The sequence below is a fragment of the Micromesistius poutassou genome (assembly GCF_964030765.1).
Source record: "Micromesistius poutassou genome assembly, chromosome: 21".
Classification (NCBI taxonomy): Eukaryota; Metazoa; Chordata; class Actinopteri; order Gadiformes; family Gadidae; genus Micromesistius; species Micromesistius poutassou.
Genome location: NC_140291.1, coordinates 11,123,509 through 11,136,015, shown reverse-complemented (window position 1 = coordinate 11,136,015; position 12,507 = coordinate 11,123,509). Strand labels below are relative to the sequence as shown.

The 12,507-nt window shown below is 44.7% G+C and overlaps 2 protein-coding genes across 2 annotated transcripts in view; both read right to left on the bottom strand.

Annotated features, from left to right (window-relative positions):
* Window positions 1-118: 118 nt before the first annotated feature.
* On the bottom strand, window positions 119-5,246 carry LOC311367123 (FERM domain-containing protein 6; the record flags this gene model as incomplete). Its single annotated transcript, XM_084485956.1, has 11 exons — window positions 119-261; window positions 1,642-1,824; window positions 1,901-2,069; window positions 2,205-2,273; window positions 2,601-2,666; window positions 3,094-3,249; window positions 3,677-3,920; window positions 4,020-4,078; window positions 4,209-4,288; window positions 4,763-4,853; window positions 5,175-5,246. 11 exons carry the CDS (start codon window positions 5,244-5,246, stop codon window positions 119-121), a joined length of 1,332 nt encoding a protein of 443 aa, XP_084342082.1.
* A 4,357-nt stretch (window positions 5,247-9,603) lies between these two features.
* gpam (glycerol-3-phosphate acyltransferase, mitochondrial) overlaps window positions 9,604-12,507 on the bottom strand; it is a 26,171-nt gene continuing 23,267 nt past the window's right edge. The window contains exons 16-17 of the mRNA XM_084485599.1: window positions 11,728-11,868; window positions 9,604-11,589 (exon numbers count right to left, since the gene is read on the bottom strand). Coding sequence (XP_084341725.1) covers window positions 11,473-11,589; window positions 11,728-11,868 — 258 coding nt within the window. The 3' untranslated portion in view covers window positions 9,604-11,472. The remainder of the gene's footprint in view (window positions 11,590-11,727; window positions 11,869-12,507) is intronic.

The window sequence follows — 12,507 nt, the reverse complement described above, 5'->3', positions numbered from 1 at the left end:
GTCAGGCTATCAATGATCACCCTCCATAGGGAATCGCGGCCACTGGACCTTTCAGCCTTTCATTTTTACTCCTGTTCATCAGGGGGAGGGAGGCACACACCTGCCCAGCAGGAGGAGGTCACTGGTGGCCTGACCACACCCCGGACACCCAAAGACCACACCCTGCAAGCCACGGCACCTGGGTTGGGTCATCCACCGGGAGTTCTCCATCACCATCCACCAGAATCTCCGGTGGGTCATCCACTGACATCTCCACCTCTGCTGAGTTGAACAGACACACAGAAACATGCAAAGGATGTTCAGATGGGAAATAACACAGAGCTCCAAACCAAATTTGTTCCAAATGATTCTCCCTAATATGCCCATGTCGATATAGCTCTACTCTGGGCCATAACTATGTAAGGGATAATGTATAGAACGCTGGTCATTATAGGGAAAATAAGCCCAGACAGGGCGAACAGGACAGCGACGCGAAGCAGAGTCGGTGTCTTGCTTCTCCCTGAAGAAGCCGGTCAAATGACCGGTCTACACATTATCCCGCTTATACACGGCATTATACATTTGCCAAAACGAAAACCTCACACGGCGTGTCTTTTTACAATTTATTTGTTACCTGCATTCGGATTGTTGATCAGCAGAGAAACAGTCTGCCAAAGATGTTGACGTCGTTTAGCAACTGAATACGCTGGGGTTGATAAGTTACCAGACTACTTGCGGAGTGATACGAAAGACGTGAATCAGAGGCAAAAAAATCCACTTTCCTTGACAGAGGTCATTTATATGCTTGGCAACGGCCAATTATCGAAAAAGAATTGACCGCCGGAAGTCAGGAAGGCTGAGAAATGCTGTGTAACAATTAACAATTATTTGCCGAAGGCGAAGTGATTCACAGAGCCTGCGGTGAATAATTGTTTTAGTAAATACTACACGTGAACACTCCAAAAATACACAAGATAACACGTTTTGCCGGGATTTATTTGTTTTTATAAGCGGTTTATTTGCTTTTTATTAGCGTGACAAGACGACCATTACACACGCTCCCCATTATCGGTTTGTTCTGCTCGTCACGAAGAAAGCGGTCAATGGCCGAAAGGATGGAGGTCAAACTCGTCTTGCTGTAGTATTCGCCGTCGTGCTTCCTCGCTGACTGGTAAAAATGCTGAACACTTGTTCAATTCGTCTTCAATGGTATTGTTAATTAGTTCATTTGGTATTGTTGTTTGTAAACAAGACAACGAAATGTCACAATTTCATTGTTTTACTTGCTGTTTTATAATTTTACCTTGAAAAACGGGAAGACCATATTGTGTTGCTCTTTTTGTGTTTTTAGGGATAACATTTTGTCTTTTTGTCATCTTTCAAAGCGGAACATTTTGTGATGAAAACATTATCCAGAGTTTGAGATCTCAATCATGGGATATTGCCCAATATCCCGAGATAGCGAACCAATCAAATTGCGCCATTTTAGGAGGTTCACGTGTAGCATATACAAAATCCCTATATTGTAGTCTCACTGTTTTTGTCTATATATATATATATATTAATTATTTTTTAATTATTATTATTATTTTTTAATTAATTTCCACTACAATGTCCAAGTACTTCCCATTGGTCGACACCCAACATCCCAGCCCATCTTACCAATCACAGGAGGGCTTCCAGCCCCGTCTCTGGGCAACGGCCGCAGCTTGGGGGGTGTGTGGTCGCTGTTGTATTCAGAGGTGTAGGGGGTGAAGCTGTCACCACTGCTGCTGCTAGCGCAACGTAGCTTCTCCCCTAGCCAGGCCAGGTCACCGATGGACGCCTCCCGGTACAACTGACCAGCTATGGGAGGACAGACTTAAGTTATGACCGGTCCCCTGCAGTACCGCCGAATGACCACACGAAGCGCCTGACCGACCGTGAGCTCCGGTGTCGGGCCGCTGGGCCCTCCGGTTGTCGAGCTGGAAGCGGTGGGTCTGCTGCAGGTGTCGCAGGAGGAGCCTGGAGTGGCAGGGGGAGGCGGTGTAGTACACCAGCCGTGAGACCACCCCCAGCCGCCCCCCGGTCTGCACCTCAAACCTCTTCCCCTGCAGGGACGGAGGTGGAGAGGTTTGCAAAGAAATAGCAGAGGTAAAAAAATACAGACAGACAGACGTATAGACAGATAGACGGTAGACAGAAGGACAGACAGACAGACAGTAAGACGGGCTACTGGGACCTACTCTGAAGGTGAGGCTGTGGATCTCCTTCCAGGTACAGTCATACAGGAGACGCGGTTTTTCCTCCACCTCCTGGAACGAAATCAAAGAGCAACGTGAGACTACCAGCTGTTAATATTCATAGTTCTCAAACACTAACCCTAAACCAACATACAATTATTGACCATTGACCATTCATTTATTAATTACCTGAATGAATACCCGAATTAAACTATTAATCAAAATCTTAATATTAATTAAGCAAAAATGGCATCCCATAACGTTAGATCCTGCCATGTCATCACATAACAGCAACAATTGGTTTTGTGTCCATTTTTGTGTCCTTCTTTAAAGCCACACCCCTAGAGGATCTTACACTAGGATTGGTTGATGATTGGGTTGTTGATGAGCGGAACCAACCTGGTGAACACATAAGCCCTTCAACGTCACAGCGAGATGAACGCACCCGCTCACGTCCCTTTTGTCCTGCACACACACACACGAGCAAGTGAGAGAGTGTTGGAGTGAAAAGGAAGCGAGAGAGAGAGAGAGAGCTGAGCGATTGAGTAAGGGAGTAAGTGAGAGAGTGTGAGACTGATTGTGTGTGTGAGAGAGAGAGAGAGAGAGAGAGAGAGAGAGAGAGAGAGAGAGAGAGAGAGAGAGAGAGAGAGAGAGAGAGAGAGAGAGAGAGAGAGAGAGAGAAGAGGGCGAGGGAAAGAGAGAGAGAGAGGTAAGAGGGAAAAAGTGAGACAGGGAGAGAATGAATTGTGTGCAGTGTGAGAGAGAGGTGAGAGAGAGAGAGACACACACAGTAGGAGTGTGTGAGGTGTGTGAGCGAGAGAGTGTGAGGTGTGTGAGCGAGAGAGTGTGAGGTGTGTGAGCGAGAGAGTGGGACGCGGGCGGACCCTCAGACCTGTCTCAAGGTGTACACGGTGACGGGAACGTCCTGCAAGGCGCTGGCGTCCTCTATAAAGTGCCGCACGGCCCGGGGGCGGGCCAGCCCTCGGAGCTCGGCGTGCCGGGTGCCGCCGTGTCGCAAGAGGAAGTCCCGACCGCGACGCCTTATCAGCTGGAGCCATACAAAACCAAAATGACAGTCAGCTGGGTCTCCTCTCAACGCTTGCTGCTTGGAAGAAATCTATCTCCTGAGAAGAGGCTCTTAGTTATTGCTAATTGTTTCAACCATTACAGATTGTTATAACATATGTAATAAATATGTTCAGACTATAAGTACGTGTTCAAATACTTTTACGTTACTGTGTTTAAAGAAATATATTTACGAAGGTCTTCTGACGTCAGCCAATAGCAACATAAAAAAAAATACACTATAGGCCTACATTCGTTTTTTTATGACTTCATACACAGACATGCAGACGTTTAATATAGTTTGGGCTGGTTTTTTTTTTACATAAAGACAGATATGCCTGGGTGTGAAAATAAAAAAAAGTTCTAACTGTAGGCCTTCAATAAAAGTTCTACACACAGAGAAACTTAACCCAAGATGGAAAGTAATCTTCCGGGAGAAAATAATTCCTGTTTTGTTTCTTCTCCGAAACGATTGTGTTCTCTTTTCCATTTTGCTCATTCTCCTCTTCCAGAATCTGCTCCACAGCATCCCCCATCTCGGCTTGTAGCGCCACAGCCGCCAACTGGAGAAACAGCGCCTCCTGGTGGTCGCATAGAGAATCTAACACCTTCCGTCTCAGATCGCTGTAATACAGCTCTTGTAATGTACAGTCCCTAAAAACAACAAACAACCTCACACATAAGTGATGCATCTCATGAGTCACAAAAAAAAGTAAATGTTAGTGTTTATTTAATATGTAAAGCCCGACTTACTTGATTCGTTCTACACTCTCTACATAGTGCTGCACCCTTAGAAAGAGAAGAAATGTGCCCTGAAACGATTCGATCAGAATAGACAAATTTAGATCCATTTTTATCCCATATTTGATTATATTATAGTAGATTGGATAATGTCTTCATTCCCAAAGGGTCGTTCAGAGAAGATGTGTTGAAATGACTCACTGTCGTTGGAGTTCTCCTCCATTCTTTTCCAAAGTACTTTCCCAGTTTCTGGTCCAAATCCACAAACAGATACTCATTTTCTGTGTAAAGAACAAAGATAAAGGGAAATAGGAAATATATACAATGAATGAGTTTGTCCACGATACGACACCTGTGGAAGGCATGTATTAAAACTATCTCCCGACGATAAGGCCTACATGTAAGCTTTTCAGGATTTATTTTCATAAACAACAAAAAGATTCTTAGTGAATTATCGACATCAGATCACAAAAATATAAATGCAAAAAATATACATGTTTTCAAACAAAGAAACAAAAAATTGCCTAAATAATACACATTCGAATGAAGATGAGGTGATGCCCTCTCCTCTTATCCTACCGCTGTTTATTCTATGACGTCATCTCATTACATCGTTAACTCCCGTCAGCATTCCACAGGAAATGTATTAAAAACAAACTCTCCCACACGGAGCGACACCTGCACACTAGAAAGTGTGTTGTGACTCATTGGCATCTCATTGGTCAGACCAGAGTACCAGAGTTTTAATCTCTCACCTAGGAAAACGGCCAGACCAAAGATTTGGAGCGACCTCACGCCACACATCAAGGTCACATGATCCAACACCTGTCTACCTACGGAGCGCACCTGGTGAAGACACACACACACACACATGGTGATATAGGACCTCTGCACTCTATCCCTCCCTGTGTGTGTGTGTGTGTGTGTGTGTGTGTGTGTGTGTGTGTGTGTGTGTGTGTGTGTGTGTGTGTGTGTGTGTGTGAATGGAAAGAAAAATAAAGGAAAAGTAGCCACAACAAAAACACACAAGACCCTGATTAATTATATATATATATATTATAGATTAAAGTCGAGAGAGACCCAGTGAGAGAGAGAGAATGTGTTTAGTGTTTGAATAGTTGCAAAGAGGCCCTGTATTGAGAGCGTACTAAACCTGGTAAGACTTACCCTGACCATGCAGTCCAGACGCTGTTTATTGGACAGAACCACACACACCCGTCTCACCTGCCTCTTCCTCATCCTCAACAGCCGGCTTTAAAGAACCATCCTAGCAAGCTTCGCTCGGACAGCAAACTCTTCCTCAGATTCTCGCAAATGCGTGTCCCCACTCCTCCTCCTCCTCCTCCACCTCCTCCACCTGGAGGTCACAGAAACAAGCACGCCTCCCACTCCCTCCTCCAAGGATCACGGACCATTAAGAGACTCCTCCCACTCTCGGCAGTGACCAAAACAAGCACAGCTCCTCCTCCTCCTATAAGACAATCCCCTTTCTTCTTCTTCCTTCCAGAAGACTACCCCCTCTTCTCCTCCTCCTCCTCCTCCTCCTCCCCCCCTTCTCCTACTCCTTCTTCGCACGCATGTGCATGTGTGTATACTTGGATGCTGCTACAATTTTGTTGTACACTGTACAATGACAAATAAAATGATTCTGATTCTGATTCTGAAGACTACCCCCTCTTCTCCTCCTCCTCCCATAAGACTACCCTCTCTTCTACTCCTCCATTAAGATTACCCCCACTTCTCCTTCTCCTCCTCTCCCATAAGACTACCCCCACTTCTCCTTCTCCTCATGTGCAGGTCCTCACTGATCTGATGTGCTGTATGAAAAGTGGCAGGATGATCGCAACCAAACGGTGAAACTGAAACTGAAATCAACAGAGAAACAAGCTGAGCTCAAAGAGCTGGAGTAGGAAATAGAATATCTGACCAATATAAGCTGAGAGGTGAAGCTGCTCTCACCCACTGAAGACCACCACCTCCACTTCCTCCAGCCTTTCAGATCGTCCACCCACCAGGGACTGGGCGACGGTGGAGGTCCGTCCTCCGTCATACGTAGGGACCTTGAGGAGATCCCTGGATCAGCTGGAGGAGACACTGAACATGGAGATGAAGAAGCTGCATGATGCTGAACTGAAGAGGGTCCAGCAGTATGTAGATGTGACTCTGGATCCTGATACAATTCATCCCCAGCTCATCCTGTCTGAGGATGGGAAACAAGTACATGATGGAGGCATAGAGAAGAAACTCTCAAACAACCCTCAGAGATTTACATGGCAAACATCCATCAACAAGTCCATCAACAGAAAAGGTGAGCTCATATTCACCCCTGAGAAAGGCTACTGGACTTTTTTTTACTGCAACAATAAATTGCTATTTAAAGATGACCCTGCTGAGCGCCAGAAGGTGGGGCTGTTCGGTGATTATGATTGATTGATTGATTGCATTTTAATAATCCCCAAGGGGGAAATCATTTTGCCGCCAACAACATACAGCAACATACATAAACAGGACAGTAAATACATCAAGACAGTGCACAGTACAACATACACTAGGATACAAGCAATGGCAAATAATGTTAAACACATTCTGATTGAACGAATTAAATGCAGTCCTTACTTTTCCATACAACTTGATGAGACCACAGATGTTGCGGATTTGGCTAATTTGCTTGTATACGTCAGATACGAATATCAAAGTGCAACTCGTGAGGACTTTCTGTTCTGTCAGTCACTTCAGACAAGAGCTACAGCTGAACACATATTTCAGCTCGTCAATGCCTTTTTCCAAGAGACTGGGCCAGACTGGAGAAAGTGCGTTGGAGTCTGCACAGACGGCGCAAGGGCCATGACAGGTCGCCACAGCGGAGTGGTAGCCCGAATCCGCGAGGTGGCACCTGATGTACAATGGACTCACTGCGGCATCCATCGTGAAGCTCTCGCAGTGAAGAGAATGCCCGTAGAATTTAAGGCCGTCTTAGACACGTCTGTAAAAACGGTCAATTTCATCAAAGCCAGATCGATGCAAGCTCGCCTATTCCATGTTCTCTGTGATGAGATGGGCAGCGAGCATGTCCAACTTCTGTTGCATACAGAAGTAAGATGGCTCTCAAGAGGGAAAGGTGCTGTTCGAATTGCGCAGAGAGGCCCAAGTGTTCTTACAGGACAAAAACTTCCCCGCATCAGATGTTTTTGACGACACTGTGTGGCTCAGTCAGCTCGCCTACTTGGCAGACATTTTTTCCCGCATGAATGAGCTGAATTTGGGACTGCAGGGACTCTCTACCAGTGCCTTTGACAAAATCTGTGCAATGCTGAAAAAGCTGGAATTATTCGAAATAAAAATAAGGACTGGTAATGTGTCAGCGTCTCCTAATCTGGAGACTTTTCTCTCTGACAATGACCTCAGGCTCACTGATCAAGTCAGGGTCAACATTGCTGAGCACCTGAACTCTCTCCGACAACAGTTCGCTGAATATTTCCCTGCGCTTCCGCAGGGAAATACCTGGATGCGAGATCCGTTTCTCATTAAGGCTTCTGACGTCCTGGAGGAGAACTTATCGGCTCTTGAGCAGGAACTTTTACTTGAACTGTCCTGTGACGAGACATTGAAGTCTGCCTTTAGAGGCCAGACATTGCTGGACTTTTGGATGCAGCGATGCAGCGAATATCCTGCGCTTTCGGACAAGGCTGTTGCGCTTTCTCATTCCATTTGCGACCACGTATTTGTGCGAGAAAGGCTTCTCTTCCCTCGCCTTCATTAAGAATAAATATAGAAGCAGGTTGGATGCTGAACCAAGTCTGAGGCTAAAGCTAACCTCAATCGACCCAGGCATCACAGAACTCTGTTCACAGAGCCACACACACCCCTCTCACTAAGCATGATAGGCCCAGAGTCACCATTACCAATTTCTTTTTTTTATTATTATTCTTATGGGTACATTCCCCAGGCTTACTTTGAGAAGGTCACAGTAGGGCCTACTATTCTTAATTTTCAATTTATGCCTGAGTAGGCTACATTCTCCTTCAAACCTAAGCATTATATTCTGACCTGATGGCGCTTACTGCAGTATTTTTAATACTGAAGATTAAGTATTTCTATTGTTTTTCTTGCAAATCAAATATATCATTTAGGATAAGGTATGGGTCAAGGCTTAACCCATACCTTATCCTAAATGATATATTTGAATTCACTGTTGCTTTTGCTTAATTGCAATGATATAAGGAAGTGAAACTGCTAAATAGTAACTTGTAGACAAGTCAGTGAGCTGCATCTGGACACAATTTTAACCAAAAGTTGACTCAAAATACCAGTGAGGCCATTGTTTTGAAAACCTTGAATTATATAAAAAATGTAATGAGATGAGACACTTGCATCCCTTACCCTGATAAGAAAGTGACACAGCACAGGCAGTTTGGTTAATTGATCATTAATTTAATCAAAAACAAATCCTACTGATGTCAACAGTGCTTGGACATTGATTTTGTTTCAACAAACAAACAACAAAAAAAGGACTTATTCTGCCAGTTGGCTGGTGATTCCTCTAACGGTAAACTCAAGTGCAATTTTTCCTATTTTTTGTTACTATTATTGACGTTTCTTTTATCCCCGGCAGGCCGGGTGTTAACATGCACACAACGGAAACAGCAAACCGCGCACAGAGAGAGAGAGAGAGAGAGAGAGAGAGAGAGAGAGAGAGAGAGAGAGAGAGAGAGAGAGAGAGAGAGAGAGAGAGAGAGAGAGAGAGAGAGAGAGAGAGAGAGAGAGAGAGAGAGAGAGAGAGAGAGAGAGAGAAGGCATCCGGTATCTGATACACACATCAGTACTTTCAGCTACTGAGGAAACGTTTTTGCATCATATTTCTGTATGCTAGCGATGGGGAAGCTCTTTCTTTCACTTCAAGAGGTCGTTACACTGTGACACGTTTGTGCGTACAACAAGTAACACGATCGTCACGGTGACCGGCGGTTTGAAATCCGCCCGGACGAAACGTACATTCAAGAGGTGAAAAGGGGGGGGGGGGGGGGAGGGGGGGGACTTTTCCGGACACACACACACACACACACACACACACACACACACACACACACACACACACACACACACACACACACACACACACACACACACACACACACACACACACAGGATAAATACATTTCTCGGGTTGGGCACAAAGTTTGTCATGGAAGTACTGAGGCGCCCAGAGGATTCTTCAAGTACAGTACCGAGTACATACAGTGTACAGCGAGTACAGTGAAGTACATGTGATAGTACATACAGTACGGTTAAGTAAAGTCCAAAACAGAGGGGTTGTGTGTGTTGGCTTCCCATCAGGGTTCTGTTGAAACTGCTGCAGTAGTATTGCTATAATAGTCGTTTTTTCCTGTGTGACATTGAAATGATTGTGTTCATATGGTAGGCCTACACATTTGTAGCAGTTGAACCTCAACACACACACACACACACATTGGGTACATATCTGGTTGCCCTCAACAAAGACCACATGACACATCCTTCTTGTGGATTGTAGCATTTGATTGTTGAATGCTGTGGTATTCCATAACATGGGTCATGGCAACCAACTCAAAAATATATATTGTAGTCACATTTTTATTTTTAGGGGTTTGACTTGAATCACTGACCATTCAACATCCACAGAGACTTCACTTCTATTCACAAAACCAACCAAAGGGGGCTCCATTTTGACAGTCATTTTACGTTCATAATTTAATATTCAACATATTTACACTGTTTCATATAACGCCCCAATCATCCGCCTTCCAAAGTCTTCCCAACTTGGCCTGTACACACACAGAAACACACACATCGGCATTCTTATTCAGATCACCTACACTTCATGTTAAAAGATTAACGGTAACTCTTGTTCGATTCGCTTGACTACCCGAGCAATCATTTTTCTGTTTTCGGTTGAAAGAAATGAATGGACACAGACAAAAATTATTTTGACAATCCCATTTGTAAATCGTTCTTCTTTAACACCAATATTTAGGTTAAATAATGTCAATGACACAACAATGCAAAGTGTTTTTTCCTCATCTTGAACCAGAATTGGTTTAGCTAACACTAACTAGCACATAGCTAGGGTTTGCCGACAGGGGAGCTAGTGGATATGTACATCTCAATGTTAGCATCTCATTAGCCTGGTCAAAAATAATACCAAGAGTGACAGCAAGAACTATTCGGCCTACTTCATCAGTGGTACTGGAATATGTATCCAAATATCTGGAGAAAAGATCTAAAATAGAAGGCTGCCAATCCTACTAATCATCATTATCAAACAGAAACTTGATGAACAGTTTTCTGTGCTTGATGAATTTTAACCTTTGTCGTTTTAGAAATAGGTTACATATTTTAGATGAATCTAAATCTCCTTTTGAGTCATCTTATCTGAGAGAGAAAAATAAATCATTGCACTTGGCTACTAGAGTTTTAGGCTCGAACTATGCTGGTATTTCATCCAGTACATCTAGCTAGTTTTAAGCGGGGAGGCTATATAATCTAAGGGTTTTCTATAGTTACTAGATGTATGAAACAACAAAAGTTGTAACTATGTATACTGATGATTAAATGCTGTATACATCAAATGTTTTTTTCACCATGACATCTCTAATTTCATGCGTGTAACTTAGCATGGTTGTAACGTTGAATGCCTTTCAGAGTCTGCTTTTCAACACCGATGCTTTACGCATTATACACATTTGTACATTTTGTCTTTTGAGGGAAGTTATATTGTATATTTTTTTTCCGGATTCAGGCGTTAACTTGCATGAGTTTACAATTCGACATAAAAATGCTTTCCGGTCACGGCCATTCCTGATGCACGATTTGACGGTTTGACGTTCAACGTTTTTTTGCATGAAATGAAGCATGCTTTGCATGGAGTTTGCTGTCAATACCACAATAATTATTTAAAGAGTCGGAAAGGGTAAATATCATAATTCAAAAGTTTCCTTTTAGATTAATTCCACCTTTAAACCCATTTCTTCGAGGGGTTAAGGATCTGCACGGGACAGAGGCCAGTACCTCTGGGCGTCCACTGGGGGTGTTCATACGTTAAACTAGCTGCTAAAAGCTAGCTGCTGAGAGCTAGTGGACAAGAGCTAGCGGCTAGCAGCTAGCGGCTAAGAGCCAGCCGCTAGCTGCTAGTGGCTAAGAGCTAGCGGCTAGCAGCTGAGTGCTAGTTTACCTCTACGGCTAAGACGAGACTTGTGCCCTTGAGCAAACAGTGACAGAAGGCTGGCCTCGCGACTCCTCGAGCTAGCGGCTATCGGTTAGCGACTAGCGTATGAAGGCACTTCCTGGTAAAGCTTTCCACAGAGTATAGCACCTGGGAGAAATAAGAAGTAGCCAGTAGAAGCCCTTGTTTCCACGGGGGTTGGGGGTCCTGGTAGTGGTGGTGGTGGGGGGGGGTGGGGGGGGGAGGGGTCGAGGACATGGGTGGGGGTCACTGCAGGATGAAGGCCAGGATGTAGTGCAGGAGTTTACTGCGGTGGACCTGAGGTAGGAAAGTGGTGCTAAGCTCCAGGGTCGTCACCCTGTTCTCCCGCCTCTCCTTCAGGACCTGGAGAGCCAATCACATCGTAGCAATGAGTTTAAAAAAATGTCAGCGTCATTGTTGCTTGGGCTAAAATGTAGACAGTGAGATTATAGTATTGTTTCCCCAGACGTAAAACGATTAACTATTTATATTTGCGCTCACCCCAAGCTCTTTGAACGTCTTCACTGTGTTTTTGACCAGGTAGTGCGTTGCACTTTCACCTAAAAGGAAAACAGACGCATGATGGGTCAAACGGGAACCTCCACTAAAATGCAGTTCACATGACTGAATCACAACATTGAACTATCTACCATAAAGACAAGAAAACAATCTGCATAAAGAAATCAGAGAGACAATAAAACAACAAAGTAGAAAAGGAATCTAACTTTAGATATGGTGTGGCACACCCGCCTCGGGGAGTGAACCCGCCTCACTTAAAACAGCACGCAAATCGCTCGGGTGTTAAGCCACAGCCGCCCGTTTAATCAAACAATAAAGTCTTTCTAAAAAAGAACTAAAAGACGATCGGGTGGCACAGCCACAACGGCTGGACTCTTCTTCCACCCAGCCACGAGAGAGCCTGAGCGGCTGTGGAAGCCTCTAGCCGTTTCTCATTCGCGTGTGTTCTCGTGTACTTGCGTTCTCGATAAACGTCATCAGTGGTAGCCCCAAGCACTGTTCCAATTCCAAGTACGCGAGAACGCGAGTACCTGTCGTAAAACCCGGAAGTCTTCTCGATGCGTTCTCGATGAGGCCGTTCTACCGAGGATGCATCGCAGGTGACTCGTGTGGACTTGGGACCGTTAAATATCCCAGAATGCATCATCGAGTCTGCTCCTGTTCCAATTGCAGAGTGCGTACTCGCGTTCTCGCAAGTCTGTACTTGGAAGTCTGGACTTGCCAAGTACGTACTTCCAAGTCCGCGAGAACGTAGTCCGCGTA